At 40.1% G+C, this 23,071-nt stretch overlaps 3 protein-coding genes across 7 annotated transcripts; all 3 read right to left on the reverse strand.

Moving 5' to 3' along the window:
• Nucleotides 1–371: 371 nt before the first annotated feature.
• On the reverse strand, nucleotides 372–10,262 carry LOC124204436 (chymotrypsin-like elastase family member 2A). 4 transcript variants are annotated; one of them, XM_046601493.1, is made up of 14 exons: nucleotides 10,016–10,262; nucleotides 9,840–9,937; nucleotides 8,877–8,995; nucleotides 8,663–8,751; nucleotides 8,227–8,320; nucleotides 7,626–8,038; nucleotides 7,236–7,381; nucleotides 6,849–7,165; nucleotides 6,662–6,786; nucleotides 6,445–6,583; nucleotides 6,227–6,368; nucleotides 6,014–6,159; nucleotides 5,866–5,944; nucleotides 5,444–5,780 (listed from the first exon to the last, which is right to left on the reverse strand). In XM_046601493.1, the coding sequence occupies exons 7-14, from the start codon at nucleotides 7,375–7,377 to the stop codon at nucleotides 5,704–5,706; spliced, it is 1,167 nt and encodes a 388-aa protein (XP_046457449.1). In that variant the 5' UTR covers nucleotides 7,378–7,381; nucleotides 7,626–8,038; nucleotides 8,227–8,320; nucleotides 8,663–8,751; nucleotides 8,877–8,995; nucleotides 9,840–9,937; nucleotides 10,016–10,262; the 3' UTR covers nucleotides 5,444–5,703. The 4 variants fall into 4 exon arrangements, with proteins under 4 accessions (XP_046457448.1, XP_046457446.1, XP_046457447.1 ...); XM_046601492.1 differs by lacking the exons at nucleotides 5,444–5,780; nucleotides 5,866–5,944; nucleotides 6,014–6,159; ... (7 more) ...; nucleotides 8,663–8,751; nucleotides 8,877–8,995 and adding exons at nucleotides 372–652; nucleotides 726–804; nucleotides 886–1,025; ... (5 more) ...; nucleotides 2,527–2,696; nucleotides 2,823–2,941 and having other exon boundaries at nucleotides 9,840–9,940; nucleotides 10,016–10,242; XM_046601490.1 differs by lacking the exons at nucleotides 5,444–5,780; nucleotides 5,866–5,944; nucleotides 6,014–6,159; ... (9 more) ...; nucleotides 9,840–9,937; nucleotides 10,016–10,262 and adding exons at nucleotides 372–652; nucleotides 726–804; nucleotides 886–1,025; ... (7 more) ...; nucleotides 3,919–4,101; nucleotides 4,361–4,584.
• A 1,579-nt stretch (nucleotides 10,263–11,841) lies between these two features.
• Nucleotides 11,842–17,037, reverse strand: LOC124204439 (brachyurin-like). Its single transcript, XM_046601499.1, has 17 exons — nucleotides 16,929–17,037; nucleotides 16,607–16,855; nucleotides 16,304–16,522; nucleotides 16,054–16,226; nucleotides 15,900–15,999; nucleotides 15,496–15,814; nucleotides 15,335–15,424; nucleotides 14,718–14,823; nucleotides 14,011–14,591; nucleotides 13,647–13,795; nucleotides 13,250–13,584; nucleotides 13,070–13,182; nucleotides 12,851–12,989; nucleotides 12,634–12,775; nucleotides 12,421–12,566; nucleotides 12,273–12,351; nucleotides 11,842–12,186 (listed from the first exon to the last, which is right to left on the reverse strand). The coding sequence occupies exons 10-17, from the start codon at nucleotides 13,789–13,791 to the stop codon at nucleotides 12,110–12,112; spliced, it is 1,176 nt and encodes a 391-aa protein (XP_046457455.1). The 5' UTR covers nucleotides 13,792–13,795; nucleotides 14,011–14,591; nucleotides 14,718–14,823; nucleotides 15,335–15,424; nucleotides 15,496–15,814; nucleotides 15,900–15,999; nucleotides 16,054–16,226; nucleotides 16,304–16,522; nucleotides 16,607–16,855; nucleotides 16,929–17,037; the 3' UTR covers nucleotides 11,842–12,109.
• Nucleotides 17,038–17,686: 649 nt separating this feature from the next.
• LOC124204438 (chymotrypsin-like elastase family member 2A) lies at nucleotides 17,687–22,874 on the reverse strand. 2 transcript variants are annotated; one of them, XM_046601498.1, is made up of 16 exons: nucleotides 22,500–22,874; nucleotides 22,330–22,438; nucleotides 22,019–22,256; nucleotides 21,413–21,933; nucleotides 21,006–21,242; nucleotides 20,817–20,962; nucleotides 20,140–20,732; nucleotides 19,998–20,080; nucleotides 19,665–19,801; nucleotides 19,198–19,583; nucleotides 18,995–19,122; nucleotides 18,787–18,925; nucleotides 18,577–18,718; nucleotides 18,360–18,505; nucleotides 18,210–18,288; nucleotides 17,687–18,138 (listed from the first exon to the last, which is right to left on the reverse strand). In XM_046601498.1, the coding sequence occupies exons 8-16, from the start codon at nucleotides 20,027–20,029 to the stop codon at nucleotides 18,065–18,067; spliced, it is 1,263 nt and encodes a 420-aa protein (XP_046457454.1). In that variant the 5' UTR covers nucleotides 20,030–20,080; nucleotides 20,140–20,732; nucleotides 20,817–20,962; nucleotides 21,006–21,242; nucleotides 21,413–21,933; nucleotides 22,019–22,256; nucleotides 22,330–22,438; nucleotides 22,500–22,874; the 3' UTR covers nucleotides 17,687–18,064. The 2 variants fall into 2 exon arrangements, with proteins under 2 accessions (XP_046457454.1, XP_046457453.1); XM_046601497.1 differs by lacking the exon at nucleotides 21,413–21,933 and having other exon boundaries at nucleotides 20,817–21,242; nucleotides 22,330–22,415.
• Nucleotides 22,875–23,071: the final 197 nt, after the last annotated feature.

A 23,071-nucleotide genomic window follows, 5' to 3' on the forward strand; every position in this document is an offset into this window, starting at 1 on the left:
CGACCTTTGAATTTTGAACGAAAGACACAATGAAGCACAATTAAAACGTGGTGAAATTTATCGATGAACAAATTTGTGTAATAAAATTATGAATACATTACCATTATCTTACAATGATCTATGTTTGGAGAACTCACCGTCAGTTCCAAAGTCGGCATGTTCCAACTAATGAAGATACACGTTTGTTTTTTAATATTCATCATCATGGGCTCGTGACCCTAGTTGCTTAGTTGGACCAGACACTTTAAGACAGAAACACCACTGGAACAATTAAGAAACGATTGACGTAAGGGATTTTCATTTAAAAAATTGTCGAAAAATGAACTGATAATCACTCAGACTTAATAAAGGGTAAGTGTGTAAGTCAGCTATTGATGGGCTAATGTTTATTCAGAAATCTGAAATGGCGTTTGCGGTGGCGCAGTCAATAACAGGGCTTGAAATAATTGGAATCAGACAGCCGAAACCGAATGGAAAAATATTCTTATGAGTCGAGTTTCAACTTGATTGTCGCGCCAAATCAATTTTCACGTTGGTCTATGTCGTTCTTTCTTCAGAAATTCGTGCTGCGCAATTTAGTCGGTGCTGTACGTATCAATCCACGCCTTGAACGCCGACACTCTGGTTTGGAGGCTATTGGCAGTGCAATCACCTGTCAGCAAAAGACAAAAGAGTTTGATTTAATGTCAAAACAAAAACCAAAATTGACTCATTCAAATCATTACTTGGGGTGTAGCTGTTGATTCCAATTTGAGTCCAAATTCCCGGCGACGAAAGGACTAATACTGGACCACCGATATCACCCTGCAATTGAGACACAATTGACTTTTAGCACCATAGGAAAGCCAACTCGATTGTTGGGAGGGAATAAAACTGATGACTTACCGCGCATACGAATTTGTCAGTGGCGCTAATACAGATATTGGCGTCCGTCACATATTTGCCAAAATTCGTGTCCGCCTTGCAGTCGACGTTGGACGAAATTGAAACGGTGCCTTGCATCAGCGTATTGCTTGCTGAAGAGTCTGGAAATTGAGCAAATGAAATATGCATGTTAATCAAGAATTGATCATAGTGAATTGATGATCATTCAATACCAGCTGTTCCCCATCCTATAATAACAGCAGATTGGTCGGCGTATTGGTCGCTTTCTTCATTGGCCGGTGCCAGACAAACAGGTCCGACAGTTTTAGAAAGAACCACTGGTGCGTCCAGTGTTATGACGGCGACATCATTGGCCTAATCAAAATCAGAAATGACAATTTTAAAAAATACTTTCCGTTTTGTTGTTGCAACTTTACATAATTGAAGGCGTTGTATTGGCTGTGAAGGACAACTTTGCTGATTCTCCTCGTCATTTGGACGGCCATTGGATCTGTCGTCACTCCAACCAATATGGTCACGCCCGACATCTCATATAAAGAGAATCTTTATATACAAGGAAAAAGCGCTTTACTTCAACGAAATAACAATGGGCATTATGACAATCCTATTTATACTTTTCCAAGCAACTGGCGGCCAATAGAACTTTCGAATCAGAAATCAAAGTCCCGCTACAAAAATAGACGCCTGCAACAGCATCATATTTTCTCAGGGTTACCTATAGTCAAATCACAGATTACTGTCATTCAAGTAATTCTAGATAAATCAATCAACAACTCACCAAGAACGGCCAGGCATTGTTTTTGGCAGCTGAGCCAGTAACCCTTTCGCCAATCAATGACCGTTTGGGTAGGGCGGTCGGTCCTTTGCCGCACTGAATTACTGGCGCTGGCGTTGTTGTAGTTGTTGTCGTCGTCGTTGTTGTTGTTATAGTCTCACCTCCTTCCTGTCCCTGATCCTGTCCCTGTCCCTGTCCCTGTCCCTGTCCCTGTCCCTGTCCCTGTCCCTGTCCCTGTCCCTGTCCCTGTCCCTGTCCCTGTCCCTGTCCCTGACCCTGACCCTGACCCTGACCCTGATCCTGTCCCTGATCCTTCCTACTGGGCGAAACATCTGCAGGAGAAATTAGACTAGGATACCCGAATGAATAGAACCACCCGTTGGGGCCCTGCTGTTGTTGGCGATACGCCATTGGGTGGGAATTGAACGATGGCAGCGGGACGAATCCTGGACTGACAATTTGGCCGGACAGCGACTTGTCGTAATAGGAGGGAGCGTATCCGACACCGGCAACTGAATTTAAACAATAAAAACAACCAAATTCGTCCAATATTTCTAAATTAAAGAGGAAATAACTAATTTGACATACAATCGATGACGATGGCGTCATTTGTACGGGAGACGCGAGGAAAGAAGGCGAAACTGGATGCCGGGCTGCAGCAGCAGCTCAGCAGAGTCACGACCGCAATTAGGGAGATACATTTTGATACATTTCTGTGAGCGCCCATCATTTACCTAAATCAAATAACTTTCAAATCGACATTTGCTCATTATTAATGTAAGACCTGAGGATTAGAATTCATCTAACAACATTTAACTAGAATTCATTTTACACGTTAAATATATTACTTTAAATTTAGGGATTACCTTGATTCTTGCAGAAGATTGTTGTACATCAACCTGGACGGAAATTGGTATTGACTTTCGAGCTGGGCTGCCTTTTTATCGGTCGATTGAGACGACCCTTAACAGTTGCAAGAAGCACCGCCCCTTTATTATTCAGAAACCGCAACGAATTGAGCAATTGAGCCACCGCCCTGTGAAACAGACGAAAAAATGATTTAATTTATTTTCCAAATTATTTTGATGATTCGCGTTGTCAACACATGAAAGGTAACTGGGAGATGGACCGCGAATAATCTGCCATCGGTTAGTCAACCCACCGAATTCCCCGTCTTCTTCCATTGTGACTTTTTGTTTTTCCCAGGACCTTCACCGTGAGGGGAATACAAATCAAGTGGTTGGCCTTCGATACTCTTCAATTGGGGAGTCGACCACCGCCCTTTTGAAACAAACAAATTGAAACAAAAATATATTAGAATTCAATTTGCGCGTTGCCAGGCGACATCACAAGGGAAAGAGAATAACGCCCCGTCATTTTCTCGTTAGTCTGAGAATAACGGCTCCGATTTCCACTTGTGACTTTTGGCTCTTGTCAGTCCATCTTCATAGATGAGCGAAATGCAAATCAACTTGTTGGCCTTCCAGACTCTCAATTAGGAGCGATGCCCTTTCCTGCTAATACTCAAACTCGTCTTCTTCTGTCTTCAGTCAATATCCTCACGTCGTTTGTACTTTTGGCTATTGCTGAGTTTTGATTTCTAACTGGCTGACATCTCAATCGAGTAATCGGCGATCTTTCCTGATCCCGAAAATATATGATTCGTCGAATAACGACCTGATTGATTTAACACTCGATATGAATTTCTAGAATTTTTCTATCAAGTTTCATTTGCTACCATTTGGCCAACTCGTTTTACTGATTTTGTTACTCAACATGACAAGAGAAAGCGAAGAAATGAAAATAAAACTGATTAGGTGTGTTGGTAAAAACAATATTCTTAAGCTTTGCGTGAACATCCTCTTACCTCTTACCAGCCTACGACGCCAATAGCGACACTAATAGATAGAAAAAGACATACTTTATTACCAAAATATACTTTTACCATAAAAAGTTATCCTCTAAAATTGACACCCCAGCATAATTTGTTTAAACGAAAAGAAAAAGTTAAAATAGTCAACGGATCTGCTTAAGCTTAGGCTCAACAACTGACAACACATGGAGCAACAGAGGCCATGCTGGATCTTCAACAGAGTTAAGTTCAGAGAAAACTGGCAATACCAATTTTGTGCTGCTTGTAAGACTCAAGTAGACGTAATCATAATTCAATTCAAGCTTTTCAATTCACCATCAACGAAAACAAACTGATGTGCTATAGAGTGGAAATTAAAATTTAAGCAAGTTATTAGTAATAGAACCTTGTCAGCTGTTGTCAACTTCTCCAGGGGGGCGTACACTTATTCCACTGGGCAAACTCAATCCTTCCAGGTGTGTCTTCTTCAAGCACGTCCATCCGGCCGGAACGTCTTGTTCATTCAAGGAAAACTTGTCCTGTTGGCTCAATCGTCTTCTGAATTATTTGGCAATCTGATCGGCTTCACCTTTAATAGGAAAAAGGAAATGAAAGTCAACAACCGACAATTTCCGACAATTTCAGAAATGCATCAACAACGTATAGTTGCATCTCTTTCGTTTCGTTATTAACTCGACCACATGACTAGACAATTCAAGGTGGATAGAACAAATTAAAGCAGACAGCCAAACACCGTGTGCACTTAATACAACACACTTAATTTTCGAGCAGAAAAACCAATGGCTGATTGAAAATATGAATATGGTAATTAACTGAATTAGAAAAACCTCGTGGTGAATGGATCAATGTAATTATCGGGAGACGACACTGAGAGGCAGAATCAAATATAACGATAATCCTGGACAATATGCAATTAGCCAATCACGAAAAGAAGGTAGGGCAGAGAGACACAAATGGATGGAAAAACTCAATGGGCGACTCAATGTTCGCTGAAACTGAACTGAAAACTGACACCGCGGCCATTGAAAGCTGAAGAAATTTTCCCGCCATTTTGGGAGGATGGGGTTGCAGAAGGCGGCGGCCATGATGGATTCATTTCCTTACCCTACCTCCTAGTCTGAAAGAAGCGGGAGATTCAAACCCTGTTCAAAGACTTCAAACCAGATATTATTTTTTTTTAAACGCTGTCGTCAACGTCAAGCTCAAAAATGATACTGGATTGACAAATTAGGTGTGGCATGCTTGACATACCAATTGGAATGTATATTTGTTGCAACTTGGCTTTTCCTGACATGGCCCAATGGAGATGGCACAGATCCAAGACATGTGTCAAATTAAACGAGCAGACCAATAAAAATAAGATGGTCTATATTTATACTTGCGAAGACTGCTGTTACCTACGCAAAATGTTAATTGAAGTAAAGCCATCAATCACGTTACAATTAAAACAAATTGAACAAGTTACCGAGTACAGCAGCACATTCTCAATTGATGGGGTTAAGTTTTAATTTATTTAATTTATCAATAAGAAAAACTTTTCTCTTCCACATTTGTAGTAGGAGCTACTCGGACGATTTTTGACAATTGTAACGTTCGGTCTATTGAGGAGCTGCACCAGCAGGCAAACGGGTGGGGTAGTGATACACTGATAATTGGATAATTCTTCCTGTTGAACGACTTGTTCCGAATTGGGCCGCTCGAATAGTTATCAATGCAAATGCTCAAGTGCGAGTTAGTCGCTAACCTAAACAAATAGCGAACTAATAAGACTAAAAATGCTAATGAATTTCAACAAGATGCAGCATGAAAGAAAGTCGGCTCTTCATTCCAAGTAATCTTGATTGAAGGACTTGTCTGATTCAAAACGTTGTCAAGTGAAACAATTGTATACTATTAGAAAATATGGCAAGTGTCTGTCTAACTGTGTATAAACTATAAAGTAAGGGAGGCTGGGTAACAACAACTGGAAACAACATCCATCAATTGGGTTCCTCTTTCCAGGGGCACTGCTGATCCAAGAATGGTCAAATGAATCAACAAGGAATTGAAATAATTAAGGCGAATCACCCAAAACCAAATTGAAAAATACAAGACAAAAAATTTGAATTTCATAATCGCGTCGCGTCACATCATGTGGGTCGTCTTCGTTATCTTCGTGCTGGTTCACTTTCTAATTCGCACTGTACGTATCAATCCACGCCTTGAACGCCGACACTCTGGTTTGGAGGCTAGTTACCTCGCAACCCTCTGTCAAAACACAATGGTTTGATTTGTTGTTAAGTTCCTTTGTTTAATGTTCGCAAAAACCAAATGACCCATTGCAAAAAATTACCTTTGACGTAGCTGTTGATTCCAACTTGAGTCCAAATACCCGGCGACGATAGGACGACTACTGGGCCGCCAATGTCTTCCTACAGATGAAGTGAATTTTAGTTTTAGCACGTGGGAAAACGAACTTGACCGTTAAGAGGGAAACTTACATCGCATATGGCTTTGATGTCCTCAGATTTTAAACAGATATTAGCGTCGGTAACATATTTGCCAAAATTTGTGTCCGCCTTGCAGTCGGAGTTGGGCAAAATCGAAACCGTGCCTTGGCTCAGCTTATTGAATGGAGCTTCTGAGGCTGATTAAATAAATAATATGCATTAAATATTGTAACCGATAATTATCAGTTGACAATCTTTCTTTACTTGGCAATCCCCATCCTATAATAACAGCCGATTGGTCGGCGTATTGGTCGATTTCTGTACTGGCCGGCGGCAGACAAACAGTTCCAACAGTCCTGGAAAGAACTACAGGTGCGTCCAGTGTTATAATGGCGATGTCATTAGCCTAACCCAAATAAAAATCAACCAATCAAATGTAAAAAAAAACAAAAAAACAATCCCGTTCAATTGCTGCAACTTACATGGGTGAAGGCATTGAATTTGCTGTGAAGGACAACTTTGCTGATCCTCCTCGTCATTTGGACGTCGGCTACCCCCGTCTCCTTATTACTTGTCATCCCAGCCGCTACGGTCACGCCAGACATCTCATACAGAGACATTCTACACATGCAAGAAAAAGGAGAGGAAACAAATGACTTAAACAAATTATTAGAAATGGGTATTTGAAATCGTATTTACTTTTCCAAGCAACTGGCCGCCGAGAGAACTTTCGTGTCAGAAATCAAAGTCCCGCTACAAAACTCGTCATAATTAATGCCGATTTGCAGCAATTGAGCGTTTTCACTGTATTTTCTCAGAGTTACCTGTAATCAAATTCTAATTTATCGCCATTAACGCGATTCAAGTTGTAAATCAATCAACTCACCAAGAACGGCCAGGCATTCGCCTTGGCTTCGGTCGCGTCTCCGCCGGTGACCCTTTCGCTCATCAATGGCCGTTTTGGTAAGGCGGTCGGTCCTTTGCCGCACTGTGTTGTTGCCGCTACTGCTTGCTTGCTGAACCAGGCATCTTCAAATGCAATCGGACTAGGATGTCCGAATGAATAAGACCATCCACTGGGGTCCTGCTGTTGCTGGCGATACGCCATTGGGTGGAGATTGAAGGATGGCAACGGGACGAATCCTGGACTGACAATTTGGCCGAACAACGACTTGTCGTAAGAGGCATATCCCACACTGGCAACTGAATTCAATCAAATTTAGTCAGTACATCCATAAATTAAAAAAAAATATGGAAATTAATTTTGAAATACAATCGATGATGACGGCGTCATTTGTGCGAGAGACGCGAGGCAAGAAGGCGAAACTGGACGCTGGACTGCAGCAGCAGCTCAACAGAGTAGTCACGATCGCCAATAATACGACGGTCGAAAAACCTTTTCGATTGCTCGACATTCTCCTAAATTTGTATCCCGAAACATTCAATCATTTGTATGCAAATAAGAATCACAAATTTCTAAAACAAACATGTTGTATGTTGGTCTTAACATTTAATTGATGAAAAATATAAATAATAATAATAATAGTAAGAAACATAAAACAACTAACTAGGGGAGCCCGACCGAAAGTTATAAAACATTGAATTGGAGTTAAATATGCAAGCTCAATATCTCATTGAATCAAAATGTTTTTAATATTTGTACCTTGATTGTTCCACAGGGTTGTTCGTGTTTCGACTTGGATGAAACTTGTGATTCACTTAAGAGCTGGGCTTCCCTTTTTATTGCCGGAGTGAGGACGCTCAAGAGTCGCAAGAAGCACCGCCCCTTTATCGTTCATCAACTGCGTTGAATTGAGCCACCGCCCTTTAATTAAAAAAGGAATCGGGGAGGATCTCAAAACTGATTTTCGTTCGATGCGTCTGGTGGCGGCTTTTGGCTCTATAGTCAGTCGACCTTCAGCGTGAGTTGATCCTGGAAGGAGGGATCATCAATTTGAAGGTCGTACTTTTCCCTTCACAGTTTTGGCTTCATCCACCTTTCAATTGTTCTTGCTTGCTGACATATCAATCGAGTCGTTGGCGAATAAATCACTGGCGTAACTACAACACAAATACCTATTCAAGTTCAAATTTGATTAGTCGAAAGGGCTGATTAGATTCAAACGTCGTAAGTGTAAAGCCACTGATAATTTGGTTGGATGATTTTCTCATGAATTTCCTTGGCTTGTATAAACCAACTCGTTTTACTTATTCCATTCATCACTCAACATGGAAAAAGAAAGAGAAAATGAAAAACGAAATACCTGTTTCAAAATGTCGCGGTTATTTTCATCCAAAGAAATCGTAATCTTGCCAAAAACTCCATGAATTTAAAATCAGTTTCCCACCACGTTGTGCCTAGACCAAATAATTCAGAAAAAATAAGTGAACATAATATATGTTCGCTCTGGCTAATTGCGCGGCCAAATGTCGGTGTAGACTTGGTGACAAGTGCCACAAACCCGTTTGCAATTGGAATTATTGCCCTAACATTTGCTCGTTTTCAATTTAAAAAATAAAAAAAAAAGATTCGTTATAATTCTCACTAAGGGTATTTGCCCAATGAAGGAGCGCACGAGACGACGTACGAGATCAACAACATTTGAAGGTGAGCCAGTTGCGCTCTTGAAGTGCAGAGCAAATGGTTAATAGGCACTGGAGTTTGAGCGATAAGAACGATTTATAGGTAAGGAACGGTACCCAGTCAGATAAGACGCTCAGAAGTGGCAAGAAGCACCGCCCCTTTATTATTCAGAAACCGCAACGAATTGAGTAATTGAGCCATCGCCCTGTGAAACAAAAGAAAAAATGATTTAATTTATTCCCAAATTATTTTGATGATTCGCGTTGTCAACACATGAAAGGTAACTGGGAGATGGACCGCGAATAATTTGCCATCGGTTAGTCAACTCACCGAATTCCCCGTCTTCTTCCATTGTGACTTTTTGTTTTTCCCACGACCTTCACCGTGAGGGGAATACAAATCAAGTGGTTGGCCTTCGATACTCTTCATTTGGGGAGTCGACCACCGCCCTTTTGAAACAAACAAATTGAAACAAAAATATATTAGAATTCAATTTGCGCGTTGCCAGGCGACATCACGACAAGGAAAAGAGAATAACGCCCCGTCATTTTCTCGTTAGTCAACTCTGAGAATAATTGCTCCGATTGAGACTTTTGGCTCTACTCTGTCGATATTCATAGATGAGCGAAATGCAAATCAACTTGTTGGCCTTCCAGACTCTCAATTAGGAGCGATGCCCTTTCCTGCTAACACTCAAACTATCGTCTTCTTCTGTCTTCAGTCAATATCCTCACGTCGTTTGTACTTTTGGCTATTGCTGAGTTTTGATTTCTTACTTTATTAAATGTAGAGCTGATTCTGCCCAACAAACCTCATCGGTGCTGTAAGTCATCTGATCCCGAAAGTTGATTTCGTCGAACGAGCTGATGATTGATTTAACAGACGTAAATGACACTCAATTTGGATTTTTTTTTAAATTTTTCTAGGAAGTTTCATCTGCTACCATTTGGACAACTCGTTTTACTTATTTTGAGAATAAGGAGATATACAGCTGATTATTTGGAGGTGTTTGTAAAAAATACCTAAGCTTTGCCCAGTCCAGCCCGAGTCCGACCTAGTGTCAGCCTACGAGGCAAACAACGATACAAAAAGACAAAGACTTTTCCCCATTATGTTATTTTATGTCGCGACTACATCCCATTATTTGTTTTGATGAAAACAGTCTTTTTTTGTTTTGTTCAGCATAGCTTTTACAGGGAATTGGATATTTATAATTTCAATATCAAATAACGATTGAGTGTAAAAGAAAACCACCAAGAATAAACAACTAGCAAGAGTAACTTGGCAACTTACATGTACATCAGCAAACAACCCAGTCGCATTACGATGAGTCTGTATCTGCAGTTCCCATTCCAGGGTGTTGACATCTTCGAAAGTTTGTGGTTCAGTATCTACTAAAAAGACACATATAAAAACAGATGGAACATGAATTAAATAACAATCTAATATTATTAAGTATTCACTTTCACCTTGATAAAATTCTTTCACAGTGGGGTGACGACAAGTTGGGCAATGAACCATCTCCTGCTATCTCTCACATTACCAGACTAATGACTGTAATCAACAACAAAGCCATACTAAAAAAAAGAGAAAGACTTGCAACATAACGTGAAAGAACAGAAGCAAAATATTTCTTTGCCAGGGACTTGAATTTTTCACTCAAAACCGGTTATAGTCAGAGACACAAATGAACACGATGTGAGTCATGTGACACTTATCGCCATTAAAGGAGGATAGGGTTCCACTGAGGAAAGGCGGCCATCTTGGATTCATTTCCTTACCCTGCCTCTTAGTCCGAAAAGAAGCGCGGCTGATTTGAACTCTGTTCAATTAGTTCAAAGACTTCAAAACAGATATTAAAAAAAAATCGCTGACATGGAAATTGAAAAGTATATATTTGTTGTTTTAGCTTTCGGACATGGCACAATGGGGAGATGGCACAGATCCAAGAGATGTGTCAAATTAAATCAGCAGACGAATAATATGTTGCTGGTAATTAGTTGATTACTTGCTAGGACTGATGTTACCACAGCCAGGTGAACAAATACACACACTTGTAGAGTAATAACTGGTATTAAATTGGTGGGGTTGAGTCAGTCAATCAGAGGAGAAAATTAACGGATCAAAATTAACAAAGCAAATTGCAAATTGCATAGCATATCACCCGCTGTCAAATCTTTGAAGGGTTATTTCGCTGTTGCTAAATGAATTTTCAAAAAAGGGATGCCGGAAATGCATGTATCGAAATTCACACATTTATGAGACTCATTGATAGACATCAAATAAAAGCCGATTTGACAAGAAAGAAAAAGAATAAAGTCATTAATGCAGTAAGTTAATCACAGCAAATACACAGGATTGCTGTCGATGTCCTTTATTCATTTCAAGTGCAAATCGATCCATTTCTTGAAAGCTGACGCTTTGGTTTCAATACCAGGGAGGGAACCAGCACAGCATTCTATAATATGTCAAATGATAAAACAAATAAAGCCAATCGCGTTAGACAATTAAAACAAATTGAACAAGTTACCGAGTCTAATGCAGCACATTCTCAGTTGAATTTAAATCTCCACTATACTTCAAAAAAGAAATGACTGCCGATGGCTTTGCGTTGTACCGGGCAGCGGCAGCTAGCTCTCAGCAAAGTGACTACTACTCAGGAAGAAAAAGGCAATTGAAAAGCCATTTGACATGCACACCACCTGGCTTGATCAAGAAAAGTTAAAGTTTTAATTGTAAAGAATTGCTGGCTGAGCTTTTCAATTCATTTGAAAATCCTCTGAACAATTCGAGATTGAGAACCTGCTAAAACACTGACAATTAGTTATACAAACACATGCCATATCTTCTATAATAGTATACAATTGTTTCACTTGACAACGTTTTGAATCAGACAAGTCCTTCAATCAAAATTACGTGGAATGAAGAGCCGACTTTCTTTCATGCTGCATCTTGTTGAAATTCATTAGCAATTTTAGTCTTATTTCATTAGTTCGCTGTTTGTTTAGGTTAGCGACTAACTCGCACTTGAGCATTTGCATTGATAACTATTCGAGCGACAAACTTTGGAGCAAGTCGTTCAACAGGATGAATTTACCAGCAGTGTGTCACCCCTCGACTTTTCACCTGCTGGTACAACTCCTCAAAAGATGGAACTCCAACTGTGGAGAGAAAAGTGTTTTTCTTATTGATCAATTGCAATTGCGAATGAAATAAGCGGCCGATCTCTTTTGCTCTTTGTACATCCGAGTAAATGCTATCGAAAAGAGCCAATTAAAAGAAGCACGACATGACAAAAGTGGCTCACAAATCCCTTGTGAATGGAACTGTGTATAAAGTAAGGGAGGCTGGGTAACAAAAAACTGGAAACAACATCCATCAATGGGTTCCTCTTTCCAGGGGCACTGCTGATTAAAGAATGATCAAATTAATCAACAAGGAATTGAAATAATTAAGGCGAATCAGCCAAAACCAAATTGAAAAGTACAAGAAAAAAATTGGAATTTCATAATCGCGTCACATCATGTGGGTTCGTCTTCGTTATCTTCGTGCTGGTTCACTTTCTAATTCGTGCTGTACGTATCAATCCACGCCTTGAACGCCGACACTCTGGTTTGGAGGCTAGTTACATCGCAACCCTCTGTCAAAACACAATTGGTTTGATTCGATGTCAAAGTTCCTTTGTTTAATGTTCGCAAAAATTAAACATCCTATTGAAAAACTTACTTTTGATGAAGCTGTTGATTCCGATTTGAGTCCAAATACCCGGCGACGATAGGATGACTACTGGACCGCCGACGTCTTCCTATAATCGAGAAACATTTTAGTTTTAGCAAGTGGGAAAACGAACTTGACCATTGAGAGAGTAACTTACAGGGCATAAGTTTTTGTTAGCATCAGACTTAATGCAGATATTAGCGTCGGTAACATATTTGCCAAAATTTGTGTCCGCCTTGCAGTCGGAGTTGGGCAAAATCGAAACCGTGCCTTGGCTCAGCTCATTGAATGGAGCTTCTGAGGCTGATTAAATAAATAATATGCATTAAATATTGTAACCGATAATTATCAGTTGACGATCTTTCAATACAAGGTGTTGCCCATCCGAAAATCACAGCCGATTGGTCAGCGTATTCGTCGATTTCTGTACTGGCAGGCGGCAGACAAACAGTTCCAACAGTCCTGGAAAGAACTACAGGTGCGTCCAGTGTTATGATGGCGATGTCATTGGCCTAACCCAAATAAAAATCAACCAATCAAATGTAAAAAAAAAACAAAAACAATCCCGTTCAATTGCTACAACTTACATGGGTGAAGGCATTGAATTTGCTGTGAAGGACAACTTTGCTGATCCTTCTCGTCATTTGGACGTCGGCTATCGACGTCTCCTTATTACTTGTCATCCCAGCCGCTACGGTCACGCCAGACATCTCATACAGAGACATTCTGCACATGCAAGAAAAAGGAGAGGAAACAAATGACTTTAACAAATTATTAGAAATGGATATTTGAAATCGTATTTATACTTTTCCAAGCAACTGGCGGCCAATAGAACTTTCGAATCAGAAATCAAAGTCCCGCTACAAAAATCGTCAAAATTTATGCCTCCATCGAGCACTTTGTATTTTCTCAGGGTTACCTGTAATTAAATAGTATTATAATTTATCGCCATTAACGCGATTCAAGTTGGAAATCAATCAACTCACCAAGAACGGCCAGGCATTCGCCTTGGCTACGGTCGTGTCTAGGCCGATGACTCTTTGGCCAATGAATGATTGTTTGGGTAAGGCGATCGGTCCTTTGCCGCACTGTGTTGTTGCGGTTGTTGTTGCCGCTACTGCTTGCTTGCTGAACCAGGCATCTTCAAATGCAATCGGACTAGGATGTCCGAATGAATAGGACCATCCACTGGGGTCCTGCTGCTGCTGGCGATACGCCATTGGGTGAAGATTGAAGGATGGCAACGGGACGAATCCAGGATTGACAATTTGGCCGGACAACGACTTGCCGTGATAAGATGGAGCGTATCCTACACCGGCAACTGAAATCAACAGATTCAGTTAGTACATTCATCAATAAAAAAGAGAAATACATTTGTAATACAATCGATGACGACGGCATCTTTTGTACGAGAGACGCGAGGATGAAAGGAGAAACTGGACGCCGGACTGCAGCAGCAGCTCAACAGAGTAGTCACGATCGCCAATAATACGACGGTCGATAAACCTTTTCGATTGCCCAGCAACATTCTCCTAAATCAAATTTGTATCTTGAAACATTCAACCATTTTTCAACATTCAAACATGTTGTACGTCGGTCTTAACATTAAATGGATAACATAATAAAAATAATAACAAACCCAAAACTACAAACTAGGGGAGGTCAACCAAAAGTTATACAACATTTAATTGGAGTTAAGTGTGCAAGCTCAATACATCATTTAATTTTTAAAAAATTACATTATTACCTTGATTCTTGCAGAGGGTTGTGTGGTGTTTCAACTTGGACGACAGTTGTGATTCACTTTCGAGCTGGACTTGCCTTTTTATTAGGCGACTGGGGACGCTCAACTGGCCAAGAGTCGCAACAAGCCCCGCCCTAATTGTTCATATAAACTGCGTTGAATTGAGCCAGCACCGCCCAGCACCTTTGAAAGAAAAAGATTCCAGGAGGATCGACACCAAGGGAATTCCCCCCGTTCATTTCTATTCAAATCTCTTTTGTCAACTCCCATTTGATGCGTCTGGTGGCGGCTTTTGGCTCCAGACATGCAGTCGACCTTCAAGCTTATTCATCGCGAGCGAAATGCAAATCAACTTGTTGGCCTTGCTCCTCTCAATTCGGAGTATACAGAGTCATCGTGGGAGGAGGGATCATCAATTGAAGGTCGGCTCCACAATTTTGGCCATCACTATTTACAAAGTGTCATGTCGGGCTTCATCCACCTTTCACTTGCTCATGAGTGCAGGCAGATCCTTCCCACGGCTGACATCTCACAATCGATTCGTCGTTGGCGAAGGGTCCCGAGCGTGACATCAGTAATAATTCCTATTCAAATTAAAATTGGATTAGTCAAATGAGCTGATTGATTCAAACGTTGGATAAGCGTAATAAGAACCAACCCGTTTTTACTTATTTTTTCATTCATTACTTAACATATGGAAAACGAAATACCTGTTTGAAAATAATAAAATATCACGGTTATGTCATCGCAGGCGATCAGAATTTTGACAACATCTCCACGGATTAATAATCAGTTTCCCATTACATTGTGCCTAAACTGAATATTACAGGAAAAATAAATTAAATGTACGCTCATTTACAAATTTCACTTTTCTGGTGCATTCGAATGGAACAATTTCTTATTTTTTCCCCCCTTATTTTTTAGTAATTTGTTATTCCAATTTAACTTTAATCACTTATGGCTGATGCTGCGGCCAATTGTCGGTGTAGACTTTGCGACAAGTGCCGCAAACTCGTTTGCAATTGGCATTATTGCCCTGAAATTTGCTCGTTTTCAATTTAAAAAATAAAAAAAAAAAAGTGGTTGTCACGTAGGATGTTTTGTTATGGAGCGCATGAGACGACGTTCGAGAGCAACAACATTTGAAGGTGAGCCAGTTGCGCTCCTGAAGTGTACCGGTCAAATTGGCAGAGTTTACGAACGATAAGATTGGGACGGTGTCCAGTCTGATTTAAACATTTGACAATTTTTAGCTGACTGGAATATGCAAATATCCAGTGATTGAATTCTATACACCAAACATGGATTGCTTGTCGACATCACTTACTTTTTCTAAGGAGCGGTAGAAAAACAATATCTGCGAGGAAACGAGTTGATGTAGACTCGAAACCGGTTCCAAAGACACAACTCCAATAGCCTGTCAAATGTAATCAAGAATTTAGTATAAATCATTCAAGTAAGTTAAATGAATTTCTGAAAATCTATTACCCTATGAGGAATCTTTGTTCAAGCAACCACTTGAATCACTTATGGCTGATGATGACACTTCGTGGGCATATGTCGCTCGGTGTTGGCGAAAAGTGTCAACAAATAACACGTTTGCAATTGGAATTATTTCCCTAGCTCGTTTTCAATTTTAAAAAAAGGAATAGTTCTCACTAAGGATATTTGCCCAATTAAGGAGCACATGAGACGACGTTCGAGAGCAAAATGACATTTGAAGTTGAGCCGAGTTATGCCCTCCGCCAGTGCAGAATAACTGGTCAATTGGCAGAGTTTGGGTGATAAGATCGGAACGGTGCCAAGTCTGATCAAACGTTTAGCAATTTTTAGAATATGCAAATATACAGTGTTGAAATAACAAGTTTGGACTGCTTGTCGACATTACGTACCTGTTGCTGTGGTGCGGAAAAACAAACAAATCTGAGAAAGAGACAATGAGTTGATGTGTACTCGAAACATGTTCCAAAAACAACTCCAATAGCCTGTAATCTGTATTAAATAATCAAGTAAAACATATTACAAAGCGAAGATTAACGTTATTACCTATTCGCATTGCCCCAAAATTCTTCCGCTGATTGAGATTAGAGATGGCGACATAAGACTAATAGGATGTCCGCATGAATAGGTTCGCCTATTTTTAAAACGTTAGCTGCTGCTGCTGCACATTTCAGGATATTAATTGATGATGGAATCCAAATGGTTGGTGACCCCATCAACTGAATTCAAACAATAAATACATAAAACAGTCAATGTGAATACAATATAAGAGGAAAATAATTTTAAAGCTACCAACCAATGATGATGGAATGCGAAACAAAACGCCGAGCTGCTTTGTTAAAACATGCATTTGCAAACATTTTGTTTTGTTGAAACATGAATATAAGCAACAAAGTAAATAACTGGGAAGAGTTCCATAACCTACGATTTGTTATAGCTGGGTGAGTGCATATAGTGTAACGCGTGTTGATGACTCCACTGCAACTGCTCTTTTGAAACGACTCGTCGGACCGTCCTTCGTTTCCATCGTGGGGTTGAAGTTGTTGATGAAGAAAAAAGAAATTATTTCGATTTAAATAAGTGCAATCTCAATACGTACATACAAGGCAACGAGTCCTCAGTCGCTTCTTCTAGTCCGTGTTATTGCATTGTGACTTGTTGCTCTCGTATCGTGGGAACGTGAAACAAGTTAGACTTCAGCATTCTAAATTTGGTAGACTCAACAAGAAACTTGGCAACTTCATACAGTGAAACTACTCGCTTTATGATGAGTCTGTGTAGGGTTGCAGTACTGGTTTCTATTCCATGCAGGGTGTTGACATGTGGAAAGTTTGTGGTTCGGTATAAACTAAAGAGACGTACAAACAGGTGAAACACAAATTAAATGACAATGTAAAATATTATGAAGTATTCACATTCACCTTGATTGCATTCCTTCACCACAAACTACGAAATGTCTTCACAGTGGATGGCGACAAGTTGGCCAATGAACTAGCCTACCTCTCACCTACAATAAATAGCCATATGTAACTAAAAAATAATAGAAAGAACTGCAACATAATGGAAACGACAAAGCAAAATCTTTACTTGAAAAACAAGAGTTGGATCTCAAAACCACAGTTCATCTGCTGTGTAACCACAATCCTGGAGGAAATGCAATTGACATATTAAACAACACAGGAACACGAACGACCATCCACAGTTATTTACGACACAGAGAAACTGATATCGAGATTCGAGAAGACGAGAAATGAAACGTTCCCGCCATTTTAGAAAGATGGACGTTTCGCAGTGGAAAGGCGGCCATAATGGATTTATTTACTTACCCTGCCTCCTAGTCTTACCAGCTGATTCGAATCTGTTGCCACGATTGAAAATGTCCAACAAGTGACGTTTCGGTTTGGTAAAAAAAAAGTCGACGGTTGGACGAATACCACCACTCAACACCCATTTCATGGGCTATAGCCAATAATTCAATCTTCAGAATACCGCTGAAAATACATGTGTTTCAGTATATAATGTTTCAGCCCGATGAATAATTTGAGATGAAGAATTTGATGAATAGAAAATGATGAATTGAAAAGCTTTCCACGTCGTTTTGCAATTCCGGTTAATGTTTATTGAAATACAACAAGGGCTGTGCTCTATGCCGTAGTCCTTAGAAGTCTTGAGTGGCAGATTGGAAAAACACGTGTTGGCAACTTGGTATACAAAACAAGATATTGAACGTAGGTAAGAGAACGCTGGATAACTATTCTAAAATTTTAAGTATGATTGATTTCTTGTTCTAGAGGGCGGGAACCGCACTGCTCCGAGTTATTATTTGCTTGGGCTAATCTGGGGCTACTGTTTATTCAGAATTTTACTAAAATGCTGTTTTAAAAAATGTTGAGTTCTAAAATGCAGTACCGCAAATTAAATAACATAGCATGATGCTATTAAACCAGACAGCTGAAACCAAATTGAGAGAAATTAAAATTAATAATTAGAGTTTGAATTTCATAATATCGTTCCGTTTCATATGTTGGTCGTCATAGATTTTCTTGGTGGTCCATTTTTATTTCTTGTACAGATCAATCCACGCCCTGAACGCCGACACTCTGGTTTGGAGGCTATTACTATCGCAATCACCTGTCAAAACACAATGGTTTGATTTATTTAGATGATGCTCGCAAAACCAAATGTCTTATTCAAATCATTACTTTTGATGAAGCTGTTGATTCCGATTTGAGTCCAAATTCCCGGCGACGAAAGGACGAGAACTGGACCGCCAATGTCACCCTGCAATTGAGAGAGACATTTTACTTTTAGCACGGAGGAAAACGGACTTGATTGTTGAGAGGGAAACTTACAGAGCATAAGTATTTTTCATCCTCAGATGTAATACAGATATTGGCGTCCGTCACATATTTGCCAAAATTCGCATCGGCCTTGCAATCGGAGTTGGACAAAATCGAAACCGTGGCCTGGCTCAGTGTATCCATAGGAAATTGTGTGTCTGATTGAACAAAAAATATCCATTTCACATCATAACCAAAAATTGATAATCAGTTGATGATTTTTCGTTACCGTCTGTTGCCCATCCCACAATAACAGCGGATTGATCGACGTATTGGTCGACTTCTTCATTGGCCGGTGCCAGACAAACAGGACCAACAGTCCTGGATAAAACCACTGGCACGTCCAGTGTAATGATGGCAATGTCATTGGCCTAACCCAAATAAAAATCAAGCTATCAAAACTATCAAGAATACTTTCCGTTTTAATGTGGCAACTTACATAGGTGATGGCATTGTATTGGCTGTGAAGGACAACTTTGCTGATCCTCCTCGTCATTTGCACGTCGGTTACGAACGACGCACCATGACTGGTTATCCCAACCAATACGGTGACGGCTGACATCTCAAGCAGAGACATTCTGTACAAGACAAAAAAGCAGGGGAACTTGAGCGAATTATAAATGGGCATATGATAATTCTATTTATACTTTTCCAAGCAACTGGCCGCCGAGAGAACTTTCGTGTCAGAAATCAAAGTCCCGCTACACAATTCGACATAATTAGCGACGAAAAATGGGAACTGTGTAGGGGTATCACTATATTTTCTCAGGTTTACCTGTAATCAAATTGCATTATAATTTAACAGCGTTCAACACGATTCATTTATTTTTAAATCAATCAATCAACTCACCAAGAACGGCCAGGCATTCGCCTTGGCTACGGTCGTGTCTGTTCCGACGACTCTTCCACCAGTCAATTGGGATAAGGCGGTCGGCCCTTTGCCGCACTGGATGACTGGCGCAGGCGTTGTTGTTGTTGTTGTTGTTGTCGTCGTCTTCGTTGTTGTTGGTCTTGTTGTCGTCGTTGCTGTTGCCGCTCCTCCTTGTCTAGCGGACGGGACATCTTCAAGTGCAATCGGACTAGGATGTCCGAATGAATAGGACCATCCACTGGGGTCCTGCTGCTGCTGGCGATACGCCATTGGGTGGGAATTGAACGATGGCAACGGGACGAATCCTGGATTGACAATTTGGCCGGACATCGACTTGTCGTAAGAGGCATATCCCACACCGGCAACTGAAATCAAAAACCATTCGACGGAAACTGATTCAGCCAGTATCCATATTTAAAAAATGGGAAATTCATTTTGACACATACAATCGATGATGATGGCGTCGTCTGTGCGAGAGACGCGGGGAAGGAAGACACTAGCGAGAGGATTGAAGCAGCTCAGCAGAGTCACGACCGCGAACAAGACGAAAGTAGAGAAACCTTTTTGATTGCCCAACGTCCTCCTATAATTTTCGTAGGCAAATTAGAGTCACTTTTAAAACAAACGGATGTGGTTTGTCGGTCTTAACAATGAATTAAAGAAGAAAAAATGTTATACAAAAAAGCGCAAACAAAAGGAGTACAACAATTTATATTTAATTGGAGTCAAGTGTGCAAGCTGAATATCTTATTAAACCGTAAATTTCTTATTATTAATACCTTGATTCAAGCTGAGGGTTGTGATGTTTCATCTTGGACGACACTTGCGGTTCACTTTCGAGCCGAGCTTTATTCGCACAAAACTATTGAAACAAATTTTAGCAAAGGTAAACATTTAATTCAATCTGAAATTTGTCGGTACCGTGATGCTTGCTAACGATTATGACGTTCCAACTTGGACGAAGCTTGTGATTGCCTTTCGAGCTGAGCTTCCTTTTTTATTGCCGGATTGAAGGCGTTCAAGGTCAACAAGTGCCGCCCTTTATGTGTGTGTGCATGGAGTTGAATCCAGCCATCGCCCTTTGAAACAGACGGAAAAAAAGACGAGACGACACGAAATCAGCAAATGAAATCTCAAAGTTGATTCTCGTTCACACGACACCAAGACCCTCGGTACTCCTCCTGTCTTTTCACGTCCGAGTGGCGGATTTTGGCTCTCTCTAGTCTGTCAACCTTCACCGTGAGCGAAATTCTAATCAACTTGTTGACCTTCATCCTCTCCATTCGGAGTGATGGTGGAGAATCACTTTGTTCTTATTCAACTCGTCGTTTGGTCCAAGTAAAATTCCCCGTGTCTTCAATTGTAATCAGTTGCTGAAAGTCGCACTTTTCCCTGGCTATTAGCGATCATCTGCTTTAACATGTAAAGTGAAAATAAAAATAGGAGGGCACACCATAAATAAAAAAATGGGATCTTCATCTTGACAGCATCTCCGTGGATTGACAATCAGTATCCTTGAACCGAATAATTGAGGAAAAATAACGCTTATTTTCAATGATTATTTGGCTTAGACTGTACCAAAATTTCTTATTATTCACCTTCTGTTATTGTTATTTTCTTTGCAACAACTTGAATTACTTAGGGTTGATAGCACTTTGGTCAAATGTCGGTGTAGACTTGGCGACAAGTGTCAACAAACACGTTTGCCATCGGAAAATTTCCCTAAAAATTGCTCACTTTTCAACTGAAAAAAAAAAAAAAAATTAATAAATAAAAATAGTTCTTACGTTGGATATTTGCCCAATGGAGGAGCGCATGAGACAACGTTCAGCAATAGAGCAACAACATTTGAAGGTGAGCCAGTTGTGCTCAAGTGCAGAGCAAATGGGAGTTTGGGCGATAAGATCGGAACGGTGCTGATTAAAAATTCGACAATATATTTAACCGACTAGAATATGCAAATATCCAGTCATCGAATTCTTTCCACCAAGTATGGATCGGTTGACGACATCACGTACCTGTTGCTGGGTTAGCGGAAAGGGAAAAAAAGACAACCAGGATAGAATTAGAAGACAATGGGTTGTGTGACATGCTAAAAACAGGTTTCAGAAACAACTTCAACATATCCTGTAATAATCTTTATCCTGCCACTAATCATTAGAACATTAAACTATGACGTACTGCCTTCACCTACAAAGTTTGAAAGTCGATACGTGCTGGTCTTTTAGTGCGGCGATACCTAATTCGTCACTAAGATTGCAGTAATGGTAAAATGACGGCGAGTCGGCCTGAAAAATTGAAACATCATTTGCGTTATGGGGTGTTGTAAGGTTCCAAATCGAGGAAAACAACTCAAAGTTACATTGTCTCTCAGTTGCATGAGACAATGCACCAACCAAATGATGTTACTAAACATTACACAAAGGCGCGTGTACAACATTTAAACTTCAATTTAGAAATTGCTCTCGGAATATTTGTGTCAGCCGGGCAACGCGATATAACTAACGTTTAAAGTTGTTACGTTCATGAATAAAAGCAACAAAGTAAATAACCACAAAAAAGAACTATAACTTAGGAAGTGTTGTATAGAGTCTGTGTGATTGATGTACAGTGAAACGCGTGTTGATATGACTCCAAGCTGCAACTTCCCTTTTGAACCGACTTGTCAAACCGCTTTTTCGTTTTCATCATGGGTTTGAAGTTATGAAGCCACCGCTGATTGAAAATGAAATTATTTCGCAATACACTGATAAGTGCCCATTGTTGCAAATATTTAAATAAGTTCAATCTCAATACGTACATGCAAGGCAACGAGTCCTAGGTCGGTTCTTCTAGTTGAATTGTGACTTTTTGCTCTCGTACCGCAAGAACGTATAACAAAATGTGGACTTCAGCAGCTCTAAATCCGGGATTACATATAGCAACTTGCCTGCAGTGAAACTAGTCGCTCTATGATGAGTCTGTGTAGGGTTGCAGTACCGTTTTCTATTCCATGCAGGGTGTTGACATGTGGAAAGTTTGTGGTTCGGTAATATCAACTAAAGAGATGTACAAACAGGTGAAACACAAATTAAATGACAATGTAAAATATTATGAAGTATTCACATTCACCTTGATTGCATTCCTTCACCACAGACTACGAAATGTCTTCACAGTGGATGGTGACAAGTTGGCCAATGAACTAGCCTACCTCTCACCTACAATAAATAGCCATATGTAACTAAAAAATAATAGAAAGAACTGCAACATATAATGGGAAACAACAAAGCAAATTCTTATACTTGAAAAACAAGAGTTGGATCTCAAAACCACAATTCATCTGTAAACAAAGTCCTGGAGAAAATGCAATTGACCTTATTATACAACAGTACAACACTGAGTCATAGACACAGAAATGGCCATCCGTAGTTTGTTCGGGAGCGTTCGGGACACAGGGAAACATTGACAACGAAGTCTTCCACTTCATTGTCTAATAATGTCTATGTCTATGGGGAAACTGAGTCGGAAACTGAAACTTCCCCGCCATTTCTTTACTTAGGAGGATGGGGTTTCAGTGTGGAAGGCGGCCATGATGGATTTATTTCCTTACCCTGCCTTCCTAGTCTTACCAGCTGATTTTTCGAATCTGTTATTTACCAGAGACTAGCACCAGTAGCACCTGCTAGCACCACGATGTACATGAACTGATTAAACGTAAAAAATCTTGGACGAATACCATCACTGAACACCAAATGAACTAGTCAATGATTCAATCTTTCGAATACCGCCAAAAATAAATGTTTCAGCCAAAAAGGTAAAAAATTATATCCTGAATCGAAAATCATGTAATGAAAAGCTTATCCTACGTTTACGT

The sequence above is a fragment of the Daphnia pulex genome, chromosome 10 (assembly GCF_021134715.1).
Source record: "Daphnia pulex isolate KAP4 chromosome 10, ASM2113471v1".
NCBI lineage: Eukaryota > Metazoa > Arthropoda > Branchiopoda > Diplostraca > Daphniidae > Daphnia > Daphnia pulex.

Excerpts from the sequence above, each read along its gene's own strand:
- LOC124204436 (XM_046601492.1), bottom strand. The coding sequence starts at position 2,390 with ATGATGGGCGCTCACAGAAATGTATCAAAATGTATCTCCCTAATTGCG. Across the intron at positions 805-885 it reads CTGACAAATTCGTATGCGCG|GGTGATATCGGTGGTCCAGT; the intron begins GTAAGTCATCAG and ends TCTCAATTGCAG. Across the intron at positions 653-725 it reads AATCAACAGCTACACCCCAA|GTGATTGCACTGCCAATAGC; the intron begins GTAATGATTTGA and ends TTTTGCTGACAG.
- LOC124204439 (XM_046601499.1), bottom strand. The coding sequence starts at position 13,791 with ATGTTGCTGGGCAATCGAAAAGGTTTATCGACCGTCGTATTATTGGCG. Across the intron at positions 13,585-13,646 it reads AGATGCCGTCGTCATCGATT|TTGCCGGTGTAGGATACGCT; the intron begins GTATTACAAATG and ends TGTTGATTTCAG. Across the intron at positions 12,776-12,850 it reads AATTCAATGCCTTCACCCAT|GCCAATGACATCGCCATCAT; the intron begins GTAAGTTGTAGC and ends TATTTGGGTTAG.
- LOC124204438 (XM_046601497.1), bottom strand. The coding sequence starts at position 20,029 with ATGAAACATCACAACCCTCAGCTTGAATCAAG. Across the intron at positions 18,926-18,994 it reads GCGGCCAGTTGCTTGGAAAA|AATGTCTCTGCTTGAGATGT; the intron begins GTATAAATAGAA and ends TGTCTTGTACAG. Across the intron at positions 18,506-18,576 it reads TGTGGGATGGGCAACAGACG|ACACACAATTTCCTATGGAT; the intron begins GTAACGAAAAAT and ends TTGTTCAATCAG.